General features: G+C 48.5%; 1 protein-coding gene across 2 annotated transcripts in view; it reads left to right on the top strand.

The window, feature by feature from the left end:
- MGLL (monoglyceride lipase) overlaps positions 1–13,680 on the top strand; it is a gene marked incomplete at its 5' end in the record, with an annotated part of 63,606 nt that extends 49,926 nt beyond the window's left edge. For both annotated transcript variants that reach the window (XM_082487983.1, XM_082487982.1), the window contains 4 exons: positions 495–605; positions 6,721–6,810; positions 12,259–12,474; positions 13,443–13,680. In XM_082487983.1, the coding sequence (XP_082344109.1) occupies positions 495–605; positions 6,721–6,810; positions 12,259–12,474; positions 13,443–13,568 (543 nt within the window). In that variant the 3' untranslated portion in view covers positions 13,569–13,680. The remainder of the gene's footprint in view (positions 1–494; positions 606–6,720; positions 6,811–12,258; positions 12,475–13,442) is intronic.
- Positions 13,681–18,612: the final 4,932 nt, after the last annotated feature.

The following is an 18,612-nucleotide window of genomic DNA, read 5'->3' as shown; positions in this document are numbered from 1 at the left end:
AGTAATTAGTGAAGATTTTCGCATGCCGGATGACAGCATTGCTGTTGCCCGGGTTACCATTGCCACACGCACGGAGCGAGCCCGGCTTCGCGGCATCTGCCCGATGCAGCACCAGTCTGTCACGCTGATAGAGCCTCAACTTATTTTTCAAGTCCCACCTGAACTACCACTTCAGACGTTTTCTTCTTAGTCCTGTCAACTGAGGAGGACACAAGGCTTCCTAGGGAGCTGACGGGCATTGCACGGAGAGTCGAGTTCAGTGGGATGTGAGGGTCTACAGCATGAGAGAAGAAACCAGGTCTCTTCTCCCCCAACAAAAATCATCCACTTCTAGTGACCGTGCTCCTCCAGCCTTCCTCACCGACCACACTGCACTCTCACTGGGGCAGAAACGATTTGCTCGTTTGGACTAAAACCCTTCCAGTAACAGGACTGCTATATAAATGAGATGTTGGCACCTGTATTAAGCTGTGGGCCGTTATTTTGCATTGCAGGGAGGAGCCATCTCCATTCTGACAGCGAGTGAGAGACCCAGTGAGTTTTCAGGCATGCTGTTAATCTCTCCTTTGGTGGTAGCCAGCCCAGAAGTCGCCACTCCCATTAAGGTAAGAGCAAACCCGCATCGCACCTAGTCACCTCGCTCTTCCTCCGAAGGAAACGCGTTAAGACCTCTAGCCTTAAAATGCAAAACCCCACTGAGATCGGTGCCACCTGGTTGCCAGTCAATACTTCTCTTCTAAGTGCCTCCCCCACAGTCCCACCTGCTTTTCAGAGGGGAAGTGAATCCTGAACTCGTCCAGAAGAACTTATTTGAATGAAAGTCAGAGAACGATGCTACCTTGGGAGGTGGTAGCAGACTGTGCTTTCTTCACCACACCCTGCGGCAGCCCACACAGTGCCGTCCTTTCCCTTCCTCTCCTACAGTTTTCTTCCTGACTCATACAGAGTCTGGTATGGTTGCAACACAGGCTGCTGGCTAAGTCAAGCCAGGGTTATTTTTGGTGTTTGGGGGATGACCAATTTCTAAACAAAACTAGAGCTCTTGAGTCCCAGGAATACTTCATGAGCCTCAAAGGAGGCTTCCAGCTGAAGCATCGCTGCCCCAGCAGCGTCCCATTTGGCTTGGTACCATAGCTGGTGCTTGTCCAGACCATCTCCTTCAGTTTGCATTTAGGCTTTACCCCCTTTCCAGAGCTATTTCTGATCCAAATTTGCACTGCCCGCTCTGCCCTTCCCCAGGGAGGCTCTGCAAGGCAACTGACCCTCAGCTCTCCCCTCCTTTCTGTATTTTTAAAAGAATAAACAACAATCCTGAAAGAAGCTGGAAGCAAAAGGAAGGACCGGCAAAGCCAGCAGGAACAGCAGAACATCTCATTCCCACAAGACTCATTCCTTTATCCTTTCTCCCTAGACTCTTCTCCTAGGGCTAGCTTGTTTTAAGCTACTTCTAAGCTATTTCTCCTGGCTTTTTTTCTTCTAAGAGAAATGAAACAGATTGCCTCAGCTTTCAGTATAATCCTGTCGCACCTTCTGCTGTAGCCGAAGCCATCTACTGACCCCACAGATCATTACAAGCACCAAAGGGTGCTTTTTAATTACCTCACTCTTCCACTGAAGGAAATGCGTTAAGACCTCTAGCCTTAAAATGCAAAACCCTGCTGAGATCTGGACTACCCGGATGCCAGTCAGTATTTTCCTTCTAAGTGCCTCCCCCACAGTCTCCCTACGTCTCAGAGGGAAAGTGAATCCTGACATTGTCCAGTCTGGGAAAACTGATTTAAATAGGAGTCAGTGCACCAAAGGGTGCTTTTAGGAGGCTGGTAGCTGATTCTTCACAGGTGAGGCTATACCTGACTCAGCATAAGGGTCCCATGAGCACCAGTGCCCCTGGTACTTTGGAAAAAGAGAAAGAATAAATATTAAGGAAAAAAAAAAAAAAGTACAGGGTCTGAATCTGAGAGACACTGTTAGCCTTCTGTTTCTAGTCAAGTCAAGGAAAATATGGAAAGATTTTCCTTCTTCTAGAGCTATACCTTTTGCTAGATGCTAAACCCTTTCTGAAATAAGGACTTACCAGTTCTGTGGGAACTAGTGTTACTGTAGCCTGGTTTCTTGCAGATCTGTACCAGATTGTCGCTTTATTTCAGAGTAGGAAATCCTAATCTCTAACTGAAGAATTTTGGAGGTGTTTATACGGTCTCTTTCCTAGAGAGTCTCTCACATGCAGTAATACAAGCGCACAGTGAGTTTCTTTTTCTTTCAAATCTATTGTTGCATCTCAAAACTAATAAAAAATTAATTATTCCTGAAATATCCCTGCTCTGTCAAATTCAGTTGAAAGCAGTCCTGGAGTTGAAAAGGTATTTTCAAGAAGGAGGAATGAAAACGGGCAGAGTATTCCCACGTAAGCCACCTTTTCCCATAAAGCTGAGCTGAGAACACTTGTATGCTTTTTTTTCCCCCCAAGAGCCAAAACACATTTCACTGGTGTTTGTGCCTCTGAGGCATAAAGGCTTTGGTTTTCCCTTGCAACTGGCAGGACTTCTCGGCCCTGGGCCATTTCCCAAGGACCACTGCATTCATCCCTTTGCTGGGGGGGGGGTCCAACTGGGCAAGAATTTACCTTGGCCTAAACAAACTGAGGGCTCAAGGCGGCAGTAACAGTGGGCCGGATTACCCACTCAGTCTGTGTTAGAAATACCTTCCCTCCCTGCTGAACCAGCCCTGGCAGCAGCAGAAACGCAGCGCGTTTGCAGGCTACGTGCAGGAAAATTAAATTCTGCTCTTTGCAGAAACACAATTCCATCAATATCCTATAAATCCTGATAGAAGCATCGACCTACTTCTTGCAAATCCAGTGACAAGGGAGGGATCTTGCTGCCTTCCCCCTTTTCTTCTCAACTAATCTGGACAAAATGTGTCTCTGAATCTGGAAAATTTCAAAGGATGCAGAGACAGGAGTCACATATGCTGGCAAAGAGCAGAGTAAGGGTAAAAGAGTATCTCCTGCTACATTTCTACTATTGAATGCTTTGAAATTGGGTGGGCAGGACAACCCCTTAGGAAATATTCCCTAATGATTGATCCTATCCTCAGCCTATGCCTTAAAGACTAAGTACACAATATCTTCTCTTTGTTTTTTGTGTTTCCCATTTGGCGTCTTGCTGACCTACTGCTTTCCAACCCAACTGGACATCATGTTGTTCCAGTCTCCCAGTCATTCAGGCTGAATCTGCACCCAGTAACAGTGCAGAGAACTGTTTTTAAAGATACAGTCAAACTAGAAGAAAGTATTCTATTAAAAGCTCTTGTTTTGGCTTTGCTCTGGTCTGTCCAGTTTAGCAGAGGCGTTAGTCATCAGGTTCAGACAAACATGTACAAGGTGGCTTGGTATACAGGTATGGAGACACCATATCTGATATCCCCTTGATCAAATCAAATCAAATCAAATCATATCCCTGATATAATATCTTCCTGATAAAACCGTTCAGTTGCTCTCAACCTGGTCTCTGTGTGATGAGCTTCCAGAGACTTTTCAGCTCAGTCAAGTGAGCCTGGCTAGTTTAACCAGTTCAAGCAACACGTTTTTGTTAATCCAGCTCATTTGTAGCTGAAATGAACTAAAGGGCATTCACACAAGCAGTTTGGCAAGCAGAGACCATGGGAAAGAGAAATAAGCCCGTCAAGGTGTGCAGGGAACAGGGATTGCTCCGTTCGGAAGAAAAGCGTCTACGCTGTGGAGCACCCATATAGTTAAACTAATGTAAAAAACATGAAATCAGGTTTAAGTTACACTTCCAGTCAAGAGACAATGTTCAGCCACCTATTTCAGTCTTACTCTGAGATCTTTCTTATTGAGAGGGAAGGGCTGGATTTGAACACAGGATTTCACACACCTGTGGTGGCTTTGAGCAGCTCTAATAACCACTGCTCTGTAGCGTCATCCTCAGCCCAACCAGTAATATCCCCATCATTGCGTTTCCCGTTCTTGATCATTTGGGAGCTATTCGCTCAAGAACCGACATTGCCACTTTGAACCAACAGGGAGATTAACTTTCATGTATCAAATATAGCCAGCACTTCAACATCACAGCTTTTAATTAAAGTCAGGCATGTCACAAACTATCACAGTACTCGCAAAATCAGTGAAGGCCCAGGGGAACCTTCTGAATTTTTGATTATAACATAAAACATTTTTCTGGCCATGACCCTGCCTCCAAGAATCACTAAAATTACATCTAAATTTTGAGGGTGCGCTACGTATTGGAGGGAACGGAGCTTTTCCTGCACATCTGAAGACCCTTTGAAGGATGGTGGCAGAGTCCTTTCACAAGCAGTCCTATAAACCAAGGTTAGTTCTGTCTGTGCATACATAAGAGTTTTTATGCACACAGGGAGTATGTATATGGGTGTTCAAGTAGATCTGACATGTCCATGTACAGGGCCTAGTGCTTCTCTTGTAGAGCTGAACACCAGAAATGACTTCTCTGATATCACCAACCCAGCGTGGTACGTGCTGCTATAACTTGTGGTCAGAAGCCAGCCCTACCTCTGCGGCAGTTGAGCAGCCAACTTGTGACTCGGTTTGGCAACACTCTAGATATGCGCAAAAACTTTGAAGAACGTTTCCAAAACATGTCATGGAGGCCAAGTCATCGGTAGGCTGCGGGGCTGGGATGATAAGCGTATTTTAGAACAGAAAAATGGCCATACTGAATGTGACAAAAGCCTGTCTAGCCTGTTTCCAACAAGGAAGAGCCTGAGAAAAACCACGTATGTAGTTCTCCTTTCCTTGTCACACCTTCAGCATATTGTGAGGCTGGTGTATTGTTGCTGGTGTGAGAGGAAGATTCAAATTTACGCTCCTTCTGCAAAATCCCTATTGCAGATCCTTGGAAATTAAATATTCACACACATACCAAGCAGACATGGAGCAGAATCCCCATCAAACTCACGGCTTCTTCTGGAATTTGAGAATATGTCAACTAACTTCCTGCTTCAGCCAAATTTAAAAGTAAGCCAAGCCTCCATCTTCCAAAAAACATGTCATCTTTTACTCTTTTATGTGTCATCTTGGACCTGAATATCTGTGGCCTTAGTACCAACATATCCATCTTGTGGCCAATACTGTGAATAGACCTTGAGAGAGCATCAGCTACCCTCTCAGGCCAAGGTGTTTCCTCTTGAATGAGCAATCATTAGGCATAAGAACTCACCCTAGCTCTTAAGTCAGGCTCCAAATTTAGGGCAGCCTAAATTAGTGATAATCATGGGAGACAGGCACTTCCAGACCATTGGTCAGATGTTGGAGGTGCTCTGGGGGGGTGTTTCTCTCACTCCCCATACTCTGTAAAGAAAGCCCAGGGCAATGACACTTCTTCTAAGTGAAATACCTCAGCTAGGTGTCTAAAGCTACTTGTCACGGACCTGGGTCATCGTAAGTGGTTTCAGAGAAGCGGAGCTGTTACAGCACTGTCAGCACACAGAGTCCATAACCTCACCTAGGATTCATAAAGGTGCAGTGCCCAAATCATCACTGCCTGGAGTTAACACAAAACAAAGAAAACCCCATTCCTGCTCGTTTGCATCATAAGCTCATACTTGCATCACTGTGGATATGTTCTTTTACTGGTCTGACTCCAGAGACCTCAGTAGAAATTAAGTTTGCTGACACAATGTCACAGCCAGTGAGGGGCTCGATACACTGGTGGGCAGAGACACCGGTTCGTAGTCATACCCACCCCAAGGTACACACACGTCGCTCTGTTCTCAAGTCTGCCATGAGTCTTCGCTGCTTTTCACTCCTGGATGACTTTGACTTCAACCTTGTGTTATTGCTCTAACACCATCATTACTCTGTCATGTATCATCTGTGATCTGAAATGTCAGGGGGCGCTTCAGAAGTCGTATCAGCAGACAGAGAGAACATCGGTGACAGCCTGCCTACAGGTGTTAGCCGTGAACATGAAAGGGCCATAAAACAGACCAACAAAACACTAATTGCATGTTTTGTGACTTAAGCGGTGATCATTTAATTAAAGGCAGCTATCAAAGATCAGAGCAGAACCCTGGTATCAACGTGCTTATAGTGCTGTTGAAATGAAAGACACTACCCTTTCTTCTGCCAGCGGTTTCGAGCCTGGGCTGCTGAATGCTTTTGTGTTTCGCTCCCAGGAGACAAGTGAGCAATGGATTTCCTCACGCGCATTTTGCTGTTGTTTATTGACAGGTTCCCCGGAGAATATGCTCCTGAAAAGGAGTGCAGCCTAGGCAAATTGCACCAAACAGCAGCTATGCACTGCAGCCTGAAATCAGAGCTGCGGCAGCAAGGAAAGGGCAGTAAAACAGCAAAACCCAGCCCTTCCGAGGGCTGGAAATGGCTTTTTCCTATCAAAGTACTTAACTGAGGCCTTTTTAAATATTAACTTGAGAATGAGAAAAAAAAGCGAAGTACAATGAAGCTGTGATGTTGCCTGTGGACGGACAGAGAGCTGACAGCGTTTCAGACTAGCACACCCACTCCCTGATCCCAGGAGCAGTTTAAACGCTTTCTCTTCAAGACAAATGCTTTAAATATAGGACAGATCTTTCTCCAGTGTCAGTTGGCATTTCTCAACTATTTAACTTTGGTGCCGATTCCCATCAGGTCAGGATTTGGCCCTCTATGTTATGTCTCTTGCTCTAACTATCTCTTTAACGGCTTGCTTTCCTCTCCCACAGGTTTTTGCAGCAAAAGTGCTCAATTTTGTTCTCCCAAACCTGTCACTGGGATCGATAGATCCAAACGCAATTTCCCGGAACAAGAAAGAGGTGAGAACCTTAATACCATTTAAAGTCACTGCATAGTCAGTCCTGCTATTTCTCTTTTTTTAAAAAAAAAAAAAAATGTTTTGCTAAATCACGAGGGCAAGAACTATGCTGGTGTAAAAAGGTGAAACAACTTGAAGTCAGTGGAACCAACTTTACACATAGCAGAAAACTCGGTTCACCGTGGGAAATCAGCTGTTCTCCACTTCGGTGCGCCTTGCACCCACCGCCACTCTGGGTACAAGACGTAACGGAGATCTGTGCTACGGTTGTGGTGGAAAGCACATAGGAACGGTGTTTGTCTCTGCTGCGCTGCGCCACCACCGCTCATTACAGCGGCAAAAACCAGCTCGCACAGGTTGCAAACACACTGCTAAAGTCAACTTTTCCAGCCCTGCTCTTTGCAGTGAAACCGTGCAAAACTCTACAGTCCCGGAGATTTGTTTTCCTGCTTACCAACCAGCATCACCTTGTGCCGAATGCATTCAAACAGAGGAAAAGAACATGCTTGGCCCAAAGACCTACCAGGTCTCCTGGATTGCACGCTGGCTCTGCTGCAGCCTTTCCGAACAAATGATGTATTCTTGCTGTGCCTGAGAATAATGCTCAAACGAACTGCAATTGAAGCAGCCGCTGTAACACCCAATTTCAGCTCCACCACCGCGACTGTGCATGGACCTGTTCCAGGGTGAATTTTTCGTAGCGTCACCATAGCTTGGGACTCTTCTCCCATTCATACCCACTCCCGGTAATAACTGTCGCAGCCTGTTCATGCCGTCGCTGGCAAAACCAGATGTCGTTGCCTTGGATTCAGCCTCAGCACATCCCACCTCTTTGACTCACCCATTCAGTAAACTGGAAAGCAAAGAGCGTCCCAGAATAGCCACAAGGTGTTCAAGGTTGTTTCTTGGCTCTGCCAAAGAGGTTTTTGGTCAAACAGCTTTCAGTTCACTTATCTGTGAGCAGAGCTTCACGTGTCACTGGGCTGAAGGCAGAAAGATTCAAGCAGCTGAGAAAAGGAAGACAAAGTAGGTTCTAGGAAACTGTCAGGAGGAGCATGGAGCAAGTCCATCTGCATCCACTGATGCACCGTTATGACATATGTTCTTAAGTACCATACGAGGCTGCACAAAATGTATACTTAGGAAGAAGGCTGATTGCAGTCAAGCTGCAGAAACCTGTTCTTAATTACATTCAGCTGCCATAAGCTGCTGCATGTAATTCAGAGAAAAGGTTTAAATTAGAGAACAAATTCATTAAAATCACATGGAGGAAAGTTTTCGCTTCTACATTTGTATTTAGAGGATAAAAGCAATCAGTGCTCTGGAGGAGGGGAGGAATTTGAGAGTGTTACCCCCTACCTGAAGAGTAAGCACGGCTGAACACGTGGGTCTTTGCCTGTTTCTGCACTGATTTGTTGTGTGGCACTTGAACTCTGTGCCACAGCCGGTCCTTAAGGGTGGCAGTTTTAAGTACACCTCCGGCAGCTGAACCCTCTGCTGGAAGGTGCTATTGCTGCACTAAATAGCTTTACAGGAGAAAAGCGATGATGTAGGGACATCCCAACTAATAACGCATTTAGAAGAGTGTCAGTGAGCTCCCTTCATTTGGTGCACAATGTCGACGAAGTGTTTCCATGTAGGCTGTGGGGTGATGTTAGGAATCACCACAGCAACCACTGGACATAGTTTATAATAAATGCTGTTCTGTGGTCTTTCTGCACTAATATTTGCTGCTGCTCCCCCTGCTCTCTGATGCTCCGAGTCTCAAGAGTGTGGAGCGGTGTTGCTTTTTCTCTGCCCTTTCCCTTTCCGTGGAGCAAGGGGAAGCCTTTTGCAGTGGATAAAAACATAGGTCTGCTTCATTAGAGTCTGCTTCTAATGGAGTAGTCTTCAAAACGAGACAAGCGCCTCCTTGCTCTGCCGCCTGCACACCTGCACGTGAACACACAGCAGCTGTGGATTGCAATGTAAAGCGCTTTCCCGACCATCTTCAAACACCAGGATTTGAGGCTCCAGGCGCTTACTGAAGACAACACAGCATCTCGGTCCTCTGGCTGCCTCTAACGCACACTCCACCCTCCTTTTGGACTCAAGACGCGCAGCTTCAAAGCACACAATGTGCTGGAAACATCCATTATTTATATGTTAAACGTATTCTCCTGCCAGACCAACTTTCTATTCTCTAGAAATATTTTTGGGACGTCATCCAAGAATTTCCTGATGAGTTTGTGTTCCCAGCAGGCTGTCCTCAGGGTGCAGGGACTGAAACACGGGATGGCATGGAGATGTTTGTTTGATCTGCTTGCTATATCAAATGCAAGAGACACAAAAGAGAGCAAGAAGCAACCCTAAAAACCTCATCCTGTTATTCCAAGGAGGAATAACATCACAGGGGCGGGCACCCCTTTACCCCATTAAGTCTTTGCTGGCTGCCATTGAATCCAGTGGAACAGTCCCCCTGACTTTAGTCTTGTTCCTGCAGAGTCCACATAGGATGAGGCTGTAATTACCTTACAGTTAATTTATTGCTCTGCAAAATGGAAAGGGAAGAATACAGACCTCTAAGCAGGGGAATGTAATGCAGCGGGAACCCTGATGGTTGCTTCTGTCCTAGAATTACACGAAGAGAAAGAAGAGCTGTTGTGATGGACCCTGTGGAGCCTTTGCTGGACCACAGCTCTCCTGGGGACACCCTCACTTGCTTCCCCCCACTTGCTTCCCCCCACTGTCCCGGAGCTCAGTGTGCCAACGGGAGCTTTGGGCTTGCGGGGTTTGCAGTTTATAACTTGCAGAATATAAAGCCCATTCCCTATCTTTCCTTCTTTCCCCAGCAAGCTGCTGCTTTGCACTCGCCCCATGCACTGAACATTAACTGCAACGAGGATTCCCCTTCATCGACTGGGAACAGGATCCTCCCCCTGCAGTCCTGATCGATCTGGGTTAAGATTGGGTTATTATTTTTTTCCCCTCCCATCATCATCTACACAAAAATATTTGTTGGCTGCTCAGTAGCTAAAAAAAACCAGTTCTTTCAGAAAAGAACAAGAGAAAGAAAGAAAGAAACCCATTAGGTCATTCTCTTCACATTTATGGGGCTGGGGAGGGGGCCAGCTCACATGAATTCATCAACATCGTTTTACTCCATGGGAAAGGAACTTCTGTCAATCTATCCGCCCACCCCTCCTGATTCGCCCCCTGCAAAGTCCCTCATTTGTCACCTTCAATTAAAAAAATCCTAAAAAAATAAGAAGAAACCCATCTCAAAGCTGTGTTGCTTTAATGCAGCACTGTGACAGAGATCCAGACAAGTAACTCCCAGATTAGGCTGAAGCCAGTTGCTAAGTAGCCAGCGCAACACGGTGGGTTTGCTCAAAATGCTGATGAAAAGTCAACACGTTTGGCTGAAAAGATCAGGGTACACCCAGCTGTGAAGGGGAGAGCTGGCAAAATTCGAGGTGGTCGGTGTTTTGGAAATCAAAGCTGAACTTTTTCTATGAACACGTTCATGAGAGGATGCTTCTTCCTAAACATGGGCAGTTTCTTGCTCTTTTGAAGCACTTTGTAGAGCCAGGAGGGTACGGCAGGCACACAGGCTGATGGCACGGGGATGCAGGATACAGGTGGAGGTTTCTGCACCAACAAGCTGGTTGGGCACTCAGAGAGTCCATGTGGCGCCAGGAGGACCACATGTGTTTAGCAGGAGCAGAGGATGCTCAGCATGTCTTAAGAGTGGATCCTTTTACCTTAAACACAATCTCATCTTTGCAGTGGCCTTTTATAGACAGAGTTTTCTAAACCCTCAGCGTGCATGGACACTTGCTGCTTTGAAAGGGAGGTACGAGAGGTAAGACCCTGTGGTGAGAGACTGCTGTGTTTGTCTTCCTGCCAAAAACTACCCCTCACTTCAGAGCAGCCACAATCTTGCACAGAGGCCTAAACACAACAATGGCCTTAATCAAATACTGGAAACATCTGCTGAATCCAAGAGTCCCTAAATGAGTGCTACAACAACTTGAATTTCTTTGGTCCAACTCCAGCACAACTTAGAGTGGACCTACAGTTCTCACCTCCTTGACCATTGGCAGCACTGTGGGCTGGAACTGAAGGGTGGCAGGAGATGGCGAGGACTGGAAGCAAGAGGGTGATGGGGCAAGACTTGCGTGCTGCCAGCTCCATTACCCGTGCTTTGTGCCTCAATGCATTTGAGACAAGGAGGAGGGAAACTGGCTTTATGTTCTCTGGCAAATTAATTCCCCCAGCTGGGAGAGCCCCACCACGTAGTGTCCTCCTGCCACCCTGATAAGTTTGTCTCATGGGGAGATGAACACAGAATCCACCCCGAAGCCTTTCTGACTTCTTGGTGGGGACCAGGCAGGCCACACTGTCCTGCTACAGTGCCTGTCTCTGCCTACGCCTACGCATAGCTACATGTCCCTGGGGTGGTCTTGTGGGTCATCTCCCACCCACAGTCCCCTCAGGGCAGGCACGTGCAGCAGCAAGAGGGCCTCAAGTTTCTGCAAAGCAAAGGAGAATTTGAACAGACCCCACTGCCTGCGAGGAGAGAAGGAGACTGTTGTTGGCTAACCTAAAAATAACCATCATTTCTATAAACATCTGCCAGGGTTGGGAGAAACTGGAGGCTGTGCCAGAGACCAACCCATAATCAAAGCATTCTGGCAAATACTGAGATGGCAGTGGCTGTGTGGGCCGTCTCCATGTACAGTATACAAATATTTACTGTAGATTTGCCTGCTGCGGTAACTACTCGTTCCTAGCAACTTTCTGCACCAGCTCTTGTACATTTTTATCCTCTCACAGTCTGGCTGAGCAAGTTGTTGACTTTGGGTTTTTTGCCTACCGCCTAATACCGTCATTTGCTGCCTTGGCTGTGCGCGCTTCGCACCCGGAGAGGAGCCCTCCGCGTAGAGTGCTTTGCAGTCAGGTGTGTCAGGTGTTTGTAGGTGTAGGTCGCGGTCTTCATCCCCAGACAGGGAAGGTGAAAGAGAAGAACATCTGAGCCCTCAGCAGAGAGGATAAGGACCTGGAGAGCATCAGCCTTCAAGGAACGCAGTGTGAAGAACCCTCTGCAGAAGAGGGGTCACCTTTGACTGACAAGAGGACACGGCAGAGCAGAAATATGCAGGCAGGTGCTCCCATAGGAACAGCCCTTGTCCAGCACTGGTTGTTTGTCTGCAGAAAGAGCTTTGGCTTGAATATTTTCTAGTGACATAAGAGAGAAGCACACAGCAGGGAGCAAGCCAGGTTGTGTGAGTCGTTCTGGGGAGCCATGGTAAAGACCTGGACCTTGACTCCGATGGCAGGACATCCTGACAGAGTAGGAAATGACCGTACAAGCCAAGGGAAGAGACTCCTCACCGCCAGGCTGACCTGCTTTGTCTTTTCTGCATGAAATATCGCTAACCTTAAATTACCTATTTCTCCCTGACAGATGGAGTCTTACACATCTGATCCCCTGGTCTACCACGGTGGCATGAAGGTCTCCTTCGTCATCCAGCTGATGAATGCCATCGCCAGAATTGAGCGAGCTCTGCCCAAGCTGACTTTGCCCATCCTGGTGCTACACGGCTCTTCTGACAAGCTCTGCGATATCAAAGGGTCCTATTTACTGATGGACACAGTGCAGAGTCAGGACAAAACACTCAAGGTCACCTTGCTTTCTTGATTTTTAGGGTATTATCCTGTCAGTGTCGGCCTGAGCGTGAGTGACTGTGAGGGGCAGGGAGCCTGCTGAGCTCCGGAGAGCTGGAGGCAAAGCAGGGCTGATGCACTGGCGAGCCTGAGCAGGTTACAGCCCCTTTCACCAGGAGGTAGCCCTCCCGAGGCACAGTGTGGTGGCCTTTCACCAGCTACAGCCGGGCTGTGGGCCAGACCTGACCCAGGGGTGGCTGTGTACCTAGCGGGTCTCTTGGGCATGAAGCAACTTGGCATAGATGTAGAGCGAGGCCCATAAGCAGGTAAAGTGCTGACCCCAAAAGCGCTTCTGAACAACACCAACTGTGCGAGCACCAACCTTACCTCATGCTCCAGCGCGTAAAGGTACAGAGGGGCCTTTCCAAAGCACCGCACAACAAAAGCCACTTCACATCTGCTCATTTTGAGAGAGCCACAGCTGATTAACCAATTGTTAGCACATGAACGAGCCTGAAAGAGAGACAGGGAGACCAAGGGGAGGCTTTTGTCATTGGAAAAATAACTGGATAGTCTGGGCATAAAAGGAGTAAAATTGCACAAGGCATGATGGGAACATCCCCCATTGTCCTTTAAACTCCAAGGGCATGATAAGTGTTTCCTCCTTCTTAGTGGGACAAGCAGCAAGAAATGTGTGGGGTTGGGACATGCATTATCTTCCCAAAGGGCAGCGGGGCGCTCGGGTAACGCGCAGATGTCAACCTGCAATGCCAATGCCTTCCTGCTCGCGGAGGGCCAGTGCCGCCAATGGCATCTCTTTGATTTCGTAACCTGCCACATCTAGGAAGAAAACCTGACGAGGTGTGGGCAGGATGTGTTGGACCTGTGGGTGTTGACGAGAGGGGACTGAAGGACTGAAGGCTGTTTTGTTCATGCAGATTATTTTTTTTTCTATGCTAATCTCCGCTCTCTCCCTGGTTGCAGGTGTATGAGGAAGCCTATCATGCCCTCCACAAAGAGCTGCCCGAGGTCTCTACCTCTGTCTTCACAGAAATACTAACATGGATTGGCCAGAAGGTCTCAGCAGCTGGGGAAACCAGCCATACTTAAGAGCAATTGGTTTTGCGGCTCTTACTGGGGTTTTCTGGGAATCAATGCTTTTCTTAATAGCAGTCTCTCTGAAAAAGATCTAACGTGGAGGGACTCCTGGGATATTTTATCGTGCACAGTGTAAGGGAGGGTGGGGGGAGAGGCACGGGGTGGGGCGTTATTTGCTGATGTAAATGGCCATTGCCCTAATCTGCGGAAGAACTGATGGCTGTGGGAACAGCTGTCAGAGCTTTCCAGGTCAGGTGATTTTACTGAAATGCCCCTCACCCACCAAACTTCCCCCATCACTTTCCCTTCTCTGCTTTTGCTGGGGTGACTGGGGTGTATTTATACTGCAATAATTTTTGGTATGTTAAAGAAGTCAGTATCTTCCACTTCATGGTTTTGATTCCAGGTGCATACAGTCCCTTCCCTGTCCCCACCATCCAGTACCTTAAAAGCCCTGGTCCTTGAGAGGAGAGCAGTAATGAAGGTGCTGGGTAACAAGGAGAGGCTAAGGATGGAGCTGACAGCTCCCTGAAGGTGAAAGGCTGGTTTGCAAGGTCAGACCCCTTCGGATACTGCCTTTATAAGCAGGTCCGGTCAGGGGAGAGCAGAAAGAGCCTCCCCACCGCCCTGCAGGTCCTCTGCAAGTTTGCGCTCGGGCAAAGCGTGTTGAACGGCTCTTTAATTTTCATCATCAGAGCAGGATCCCAGGAGGGAGAAGAGGAATGTGGAATCAAACCCACTTAGCACATTCAAAAACCATGCTTTTCCCAATGCCAAACCCCGTCTCCTCCGCAAAATTAACTATTCTGTAAATATTCCTAGGGGCTGCTTTTTTTTCCCTCCTTCCTTCCTTCCTTCATTTCTTCCCCTCCCCCTCCCCCCCCTTTTTTTTTTTCTTTTGGAAATAATCCCTTGTGCTACTGAAACTGAAAAAGCAAAGTCAAAGTTATAAGAGAATATAGTAATATAATATATGATATATACAGAGGTGGCTGGGATCTGGGGAAGAGATGGGAGGAGAGTCTAAAGAAGGGGTTAATTGTTCCTTCTCTTGGCAAAGAATAATGTTGTCCTACTGGGATCCAGTCCTCTCACCATAACTTTACAGTCATAATCTGTTGTTTTCCTTCATCAGTTGGAAAATGTCCTGAAAATAATGCTAGAGAGAAGCGCAGAGCATCTGGTGGGTGGGGATTAGCAGTGGGTGTCCTCATGGTCCACCGGTTTAGCAGGAGACCCACAGCATGAACACAGATCCCATCCAAGCTCATCCCAACCTCCTCCTAACCAGCACAGCCACCTCTGGGGCCGACCACCGAGCAGAGGGGCTGAGCTCACCCCTTTAGGCAATGTGGGGAGCTGAAGGCAGAGTATAGGGTGCAATCCTCCATCCAACATCTACCTTGTTGCACTGGGGGTGTCCTGGGGCACGGGTGTACAAGTTGCCATGGAGGAGCTGGTGGACTGATCCAGTGGTGCAGACAAGCCAAATCCTAGAGCCGCCCGGGTCTCTGGTAGCAGCAGGGCTAAAGGAAAGACTTAAGACCCAGTTATGGAGTAGAGGCATTGTATCAATACAGCAAAAGCAGCGTAGTGATCGCAGCATGGCTGCGCAGGTCAATTTGTCCAGGGTGGTGGCCCTAATTATGAATACACCTCTTGGCACTAGCCAAAGGGAGGGGACTAGCCCCCCCTCTCCCACCAATTTTGCAAGAAGAAAACACCTGCAAATGTTGCACTAAGAGAGTGGGGCATCTCCCCCCGTGACAAACCAGCCCCCTTCTTGCCTTCCCTGGCAGCAGTGGGGAACCATCACTACGTCTCGTGCCGCTGCCCCCAGGGCTGGATCCCGCCTGCGGCAGTCACGGGGGGTCACCCACCTCTCCTCCCCTTGAAGCCAGTTCTGGCAAGATTCAGGAAAGGGACCTTTGTGCAATAACAGTCAGAATCAGGGCTCGGTCCCATTTGGTCCCAGCAGCGTGGATGGATGAAGGATGTGTGGATGCAGGTTATGTCCTCGTAAGGGCCACAAGGGGCCCAAGTCAGGAAAGCTCTTTTATACGGGCTGGTCCAGGCACTTTCACACTTGTGTTTTCTTGCCTCTAAAGAGAGGAGCGAGCTGTAATTCTCCCAGCAACACCAGCTTTTGATTCATTATTCCAGTGCAATCAGCTGTTCCCACAAAGCCCTGCTAAACCTCTGGTGACACTCGCTTTGGGAAGGAGGCGATGCACAGGTCGCCTGCTCTGTACCTCCCAGCAGCCTGGCTTGCCGCAGCTTCTTTTCCCTGAGCAAGATTCCTCCTCGTCAGGTGCTGCTGGGGAAAGACAGCAAGAAGAGAAACACTACAGCAGTGATAAACCTCACCTGCTTCTTCAGCTGGAAGGGGAATCACGTAGGCGTGATCCAGTGGTGACAGACGTTGCGGGGGTAGTAGCAAGATGATGATTTAAGGATGGGATTTTTGAAAGCACTTTTCCCGAGGAAGTCAGGAGGAGCAAATTAATGCCCACATTCTTGACATCTTTTCCCAATCTGACAAGCACTTTGGGGGGGCGGGGGAAGTGACCCTCCAGCAGGAAGGTCAGAGCCCGTCTGCTCCCTCCAACCCGGCTTCAGGCAGAGGAAGGTCCGTGGTCAGTGCCTTTGATAAAATGTGTCCTTTCACCCAAGAAACATCTGCAGCTCAGCAGAAATAAAAGGAAACCAATTAGGTTGATCTGGGGAAGACTTGTCCCTCTGTCTAGCAAAGCTCAGCAATGGCATGTGGCCTGGGGAAGCCGCGTTTAAAAATCAGGTTAACAAACAAAAAGTTGAAAGAAGAACAACAAAAAAAGCCAAATGAGCCCCAAGCCCTGGCACAGCAGGGGTTACTGCCACCCTCAGCCAGTTTTCTGAAGAATTATCTTCTGAGGAAACCAACAGAAGGAAACCTACCCAAAAAAAAATTAAAAAAAAGAGCCCCGAGGGCTCAGCAGCCTGTCCGGCATCCCCCACACCTCCCTGCATCCCCCACACCTCCTGGCAGGCTGCGGAGCAGGAGCTGCCCATTTGCAGGTGAGGAGATGAGTGCGGAGAGCACTCTCTCACCCGAGAGGCTGATTTGCACCAGCTGTAGCTCAGCCTGTGCCTTTCAGCTCTCGCGGCCGATGCTGATCCCTTACCCTGCCTGGAAACTACTTTCTATTGACCCAGTTAGGTTTCGCCATGCCCCAGAGGAATTCTTCCTTCGCCGAGCGGATTAGTAATGAGCAGAGCTGCTGCCAAGGGAAATGTAATTAAACTGTATTTTCAAATGGCAGGTACCATTTGCAGGGAGCACAGCCGGCCTTACGAATGTTGCTGTGCGGAGCGGCACCAGAGACCAGTCTGCCTTTGAGAATAAGGTGGCACTCGTGACTGAGCAATAGCAACGTGTAACTACTGTACATATCACCACCACCTGTAGCACTGAGAGACCGTTCCCCACTGCATAACCCGTCACATTTTCTATTTCACCTGTTCTTTTTATACCACTCACCTTAGCACACTGCCAGCACAAACCCATTGAGAACACACTTACTTTTCCAAGTAATTTCTGGGCTTGTCTCTCTTGTTCCGTTGTGTTCCAGTTCAATAAAATACATTTATATATATATATACATATATAAAAACGTATATACATACACATGTATTTTCAGTGGGAAAAAAACATATACAAGTTTAGGATTCTTAAAGGAATACAATGTATATTGCAACTAATAATAAAGTTATGTTTTCTGAACATGAGCGCGTTTGAGGGCATCATTGGTGACTGCCATCCCTCCGGAGGGTGAGAAGGGAAAGGCAGAGAGATGTTAAATTCCCATTCAGCTTGTGGAGGAGGGGGCTGCAGCCCCCCCAGGCACTGCAGACTGAGGGTCCGGGGACAGCCATGTCTCACGGAGGCCTGAGGGTTCCTTTCTGCTTCAAGGTCAGCTTTGCGAAGAGCCCTGAAATCCACAGCCTCACGCCACCATTCGCTATAGCCCAGAACAACGCAATAAAAAATTAGCTTTGGGCACTGCAGGTGTAAGATGTCCTTACATCTAACTTCGACCTAACCGGGCTGGCTGGGTAATCTCAAGGAAAACTAGCTCTACTCTCCTCAGAATCAAAACCTTTCTGTTTTTTTTTTTAATAGTAGCTGAGGGGCTAACTTAAAAATAAATAAGTAAAAAAATCCCCTGGCCCAAGTGCTTCCCCCACCCCAGATGAAACAGCAGTGCGGAGCTGGTGGAGGAGCCTGGACTAACAGGCAAGCGGAGCGGGGTTCGGGGTTCGCTGCTCTCCCACCTGCCCGGCAGTGTCCGTCCCGGGGCTGTGAGAGCCCCCGGTCCCTCCGGGGCTGGAGCTGTCAGGGTGTCCCGTGCTCCTGCCCAGAGAGCGGGGCTGGGGCACAGCCCAGCCGCCGGGTCCCCTCCCGCCTCCCTCCCCGCACAGGCTTCAGGACAAGCTGCTGCGTTTGTGGGGGCTCCCCGCTTGCTCACTTGCACCCCAAAATGGGTGATGACTGCCACGGCAGGGGGCAGCACGGACGGCGCGTCCACGTGCCCACCCTCCGGCTGGAGCCATTAGCGGCGCCAGATCTGACCCCACAACCTCGGGCAACTCATTTCATCCTCCTCACGCCTCTACTTGCTAAATCAAGAGAATAATATTCTCTTTCTGCAGCTCTGCGCGGGCTGAACATCCGATCCCTCCCCGGCTCGCTGGGTCAGAAGCTCTGGCCGTTGACTTTGGTGCACGTTGGCACAGAGAGTGGCGCCGGGGCTTTTTGCCAAGCCAGCGGGCACACTGTGGCCATCAGACACATCAATAGTAACAACACTTGCTTGAACACCGGCAAATCCCCATCTCTCTTACCTGGTATTTTAGTGGCTCATTAAGCTCCCTGCAGATTTGAGGGCTGACAGAGGGTGCATGCCCTGGTGCCACCAGTTTTCCCCGGCGTCACCCCCCGGTGCCCAGCAAGCTGTCACGGCTGTAGGTGGCCTTTCTGGTTTTGGCATGTCCTTCTAGCGTGATCCTGTGAATC

This window comes from Vanellus vanellus (assembly GCF_965231255.1).
Source record: "Vanellus vanellus genome assembly, chromosome: 9".
Lineage (NCBI taxonomy): Eukaryota > Metazoa > Chordata > Aves > Charadriiformes > Charadriidae > Vanellus > Vanellus vanellus.
This window is presented reverse-complemented; position numbering and strand designations above follow the sequence as displayed.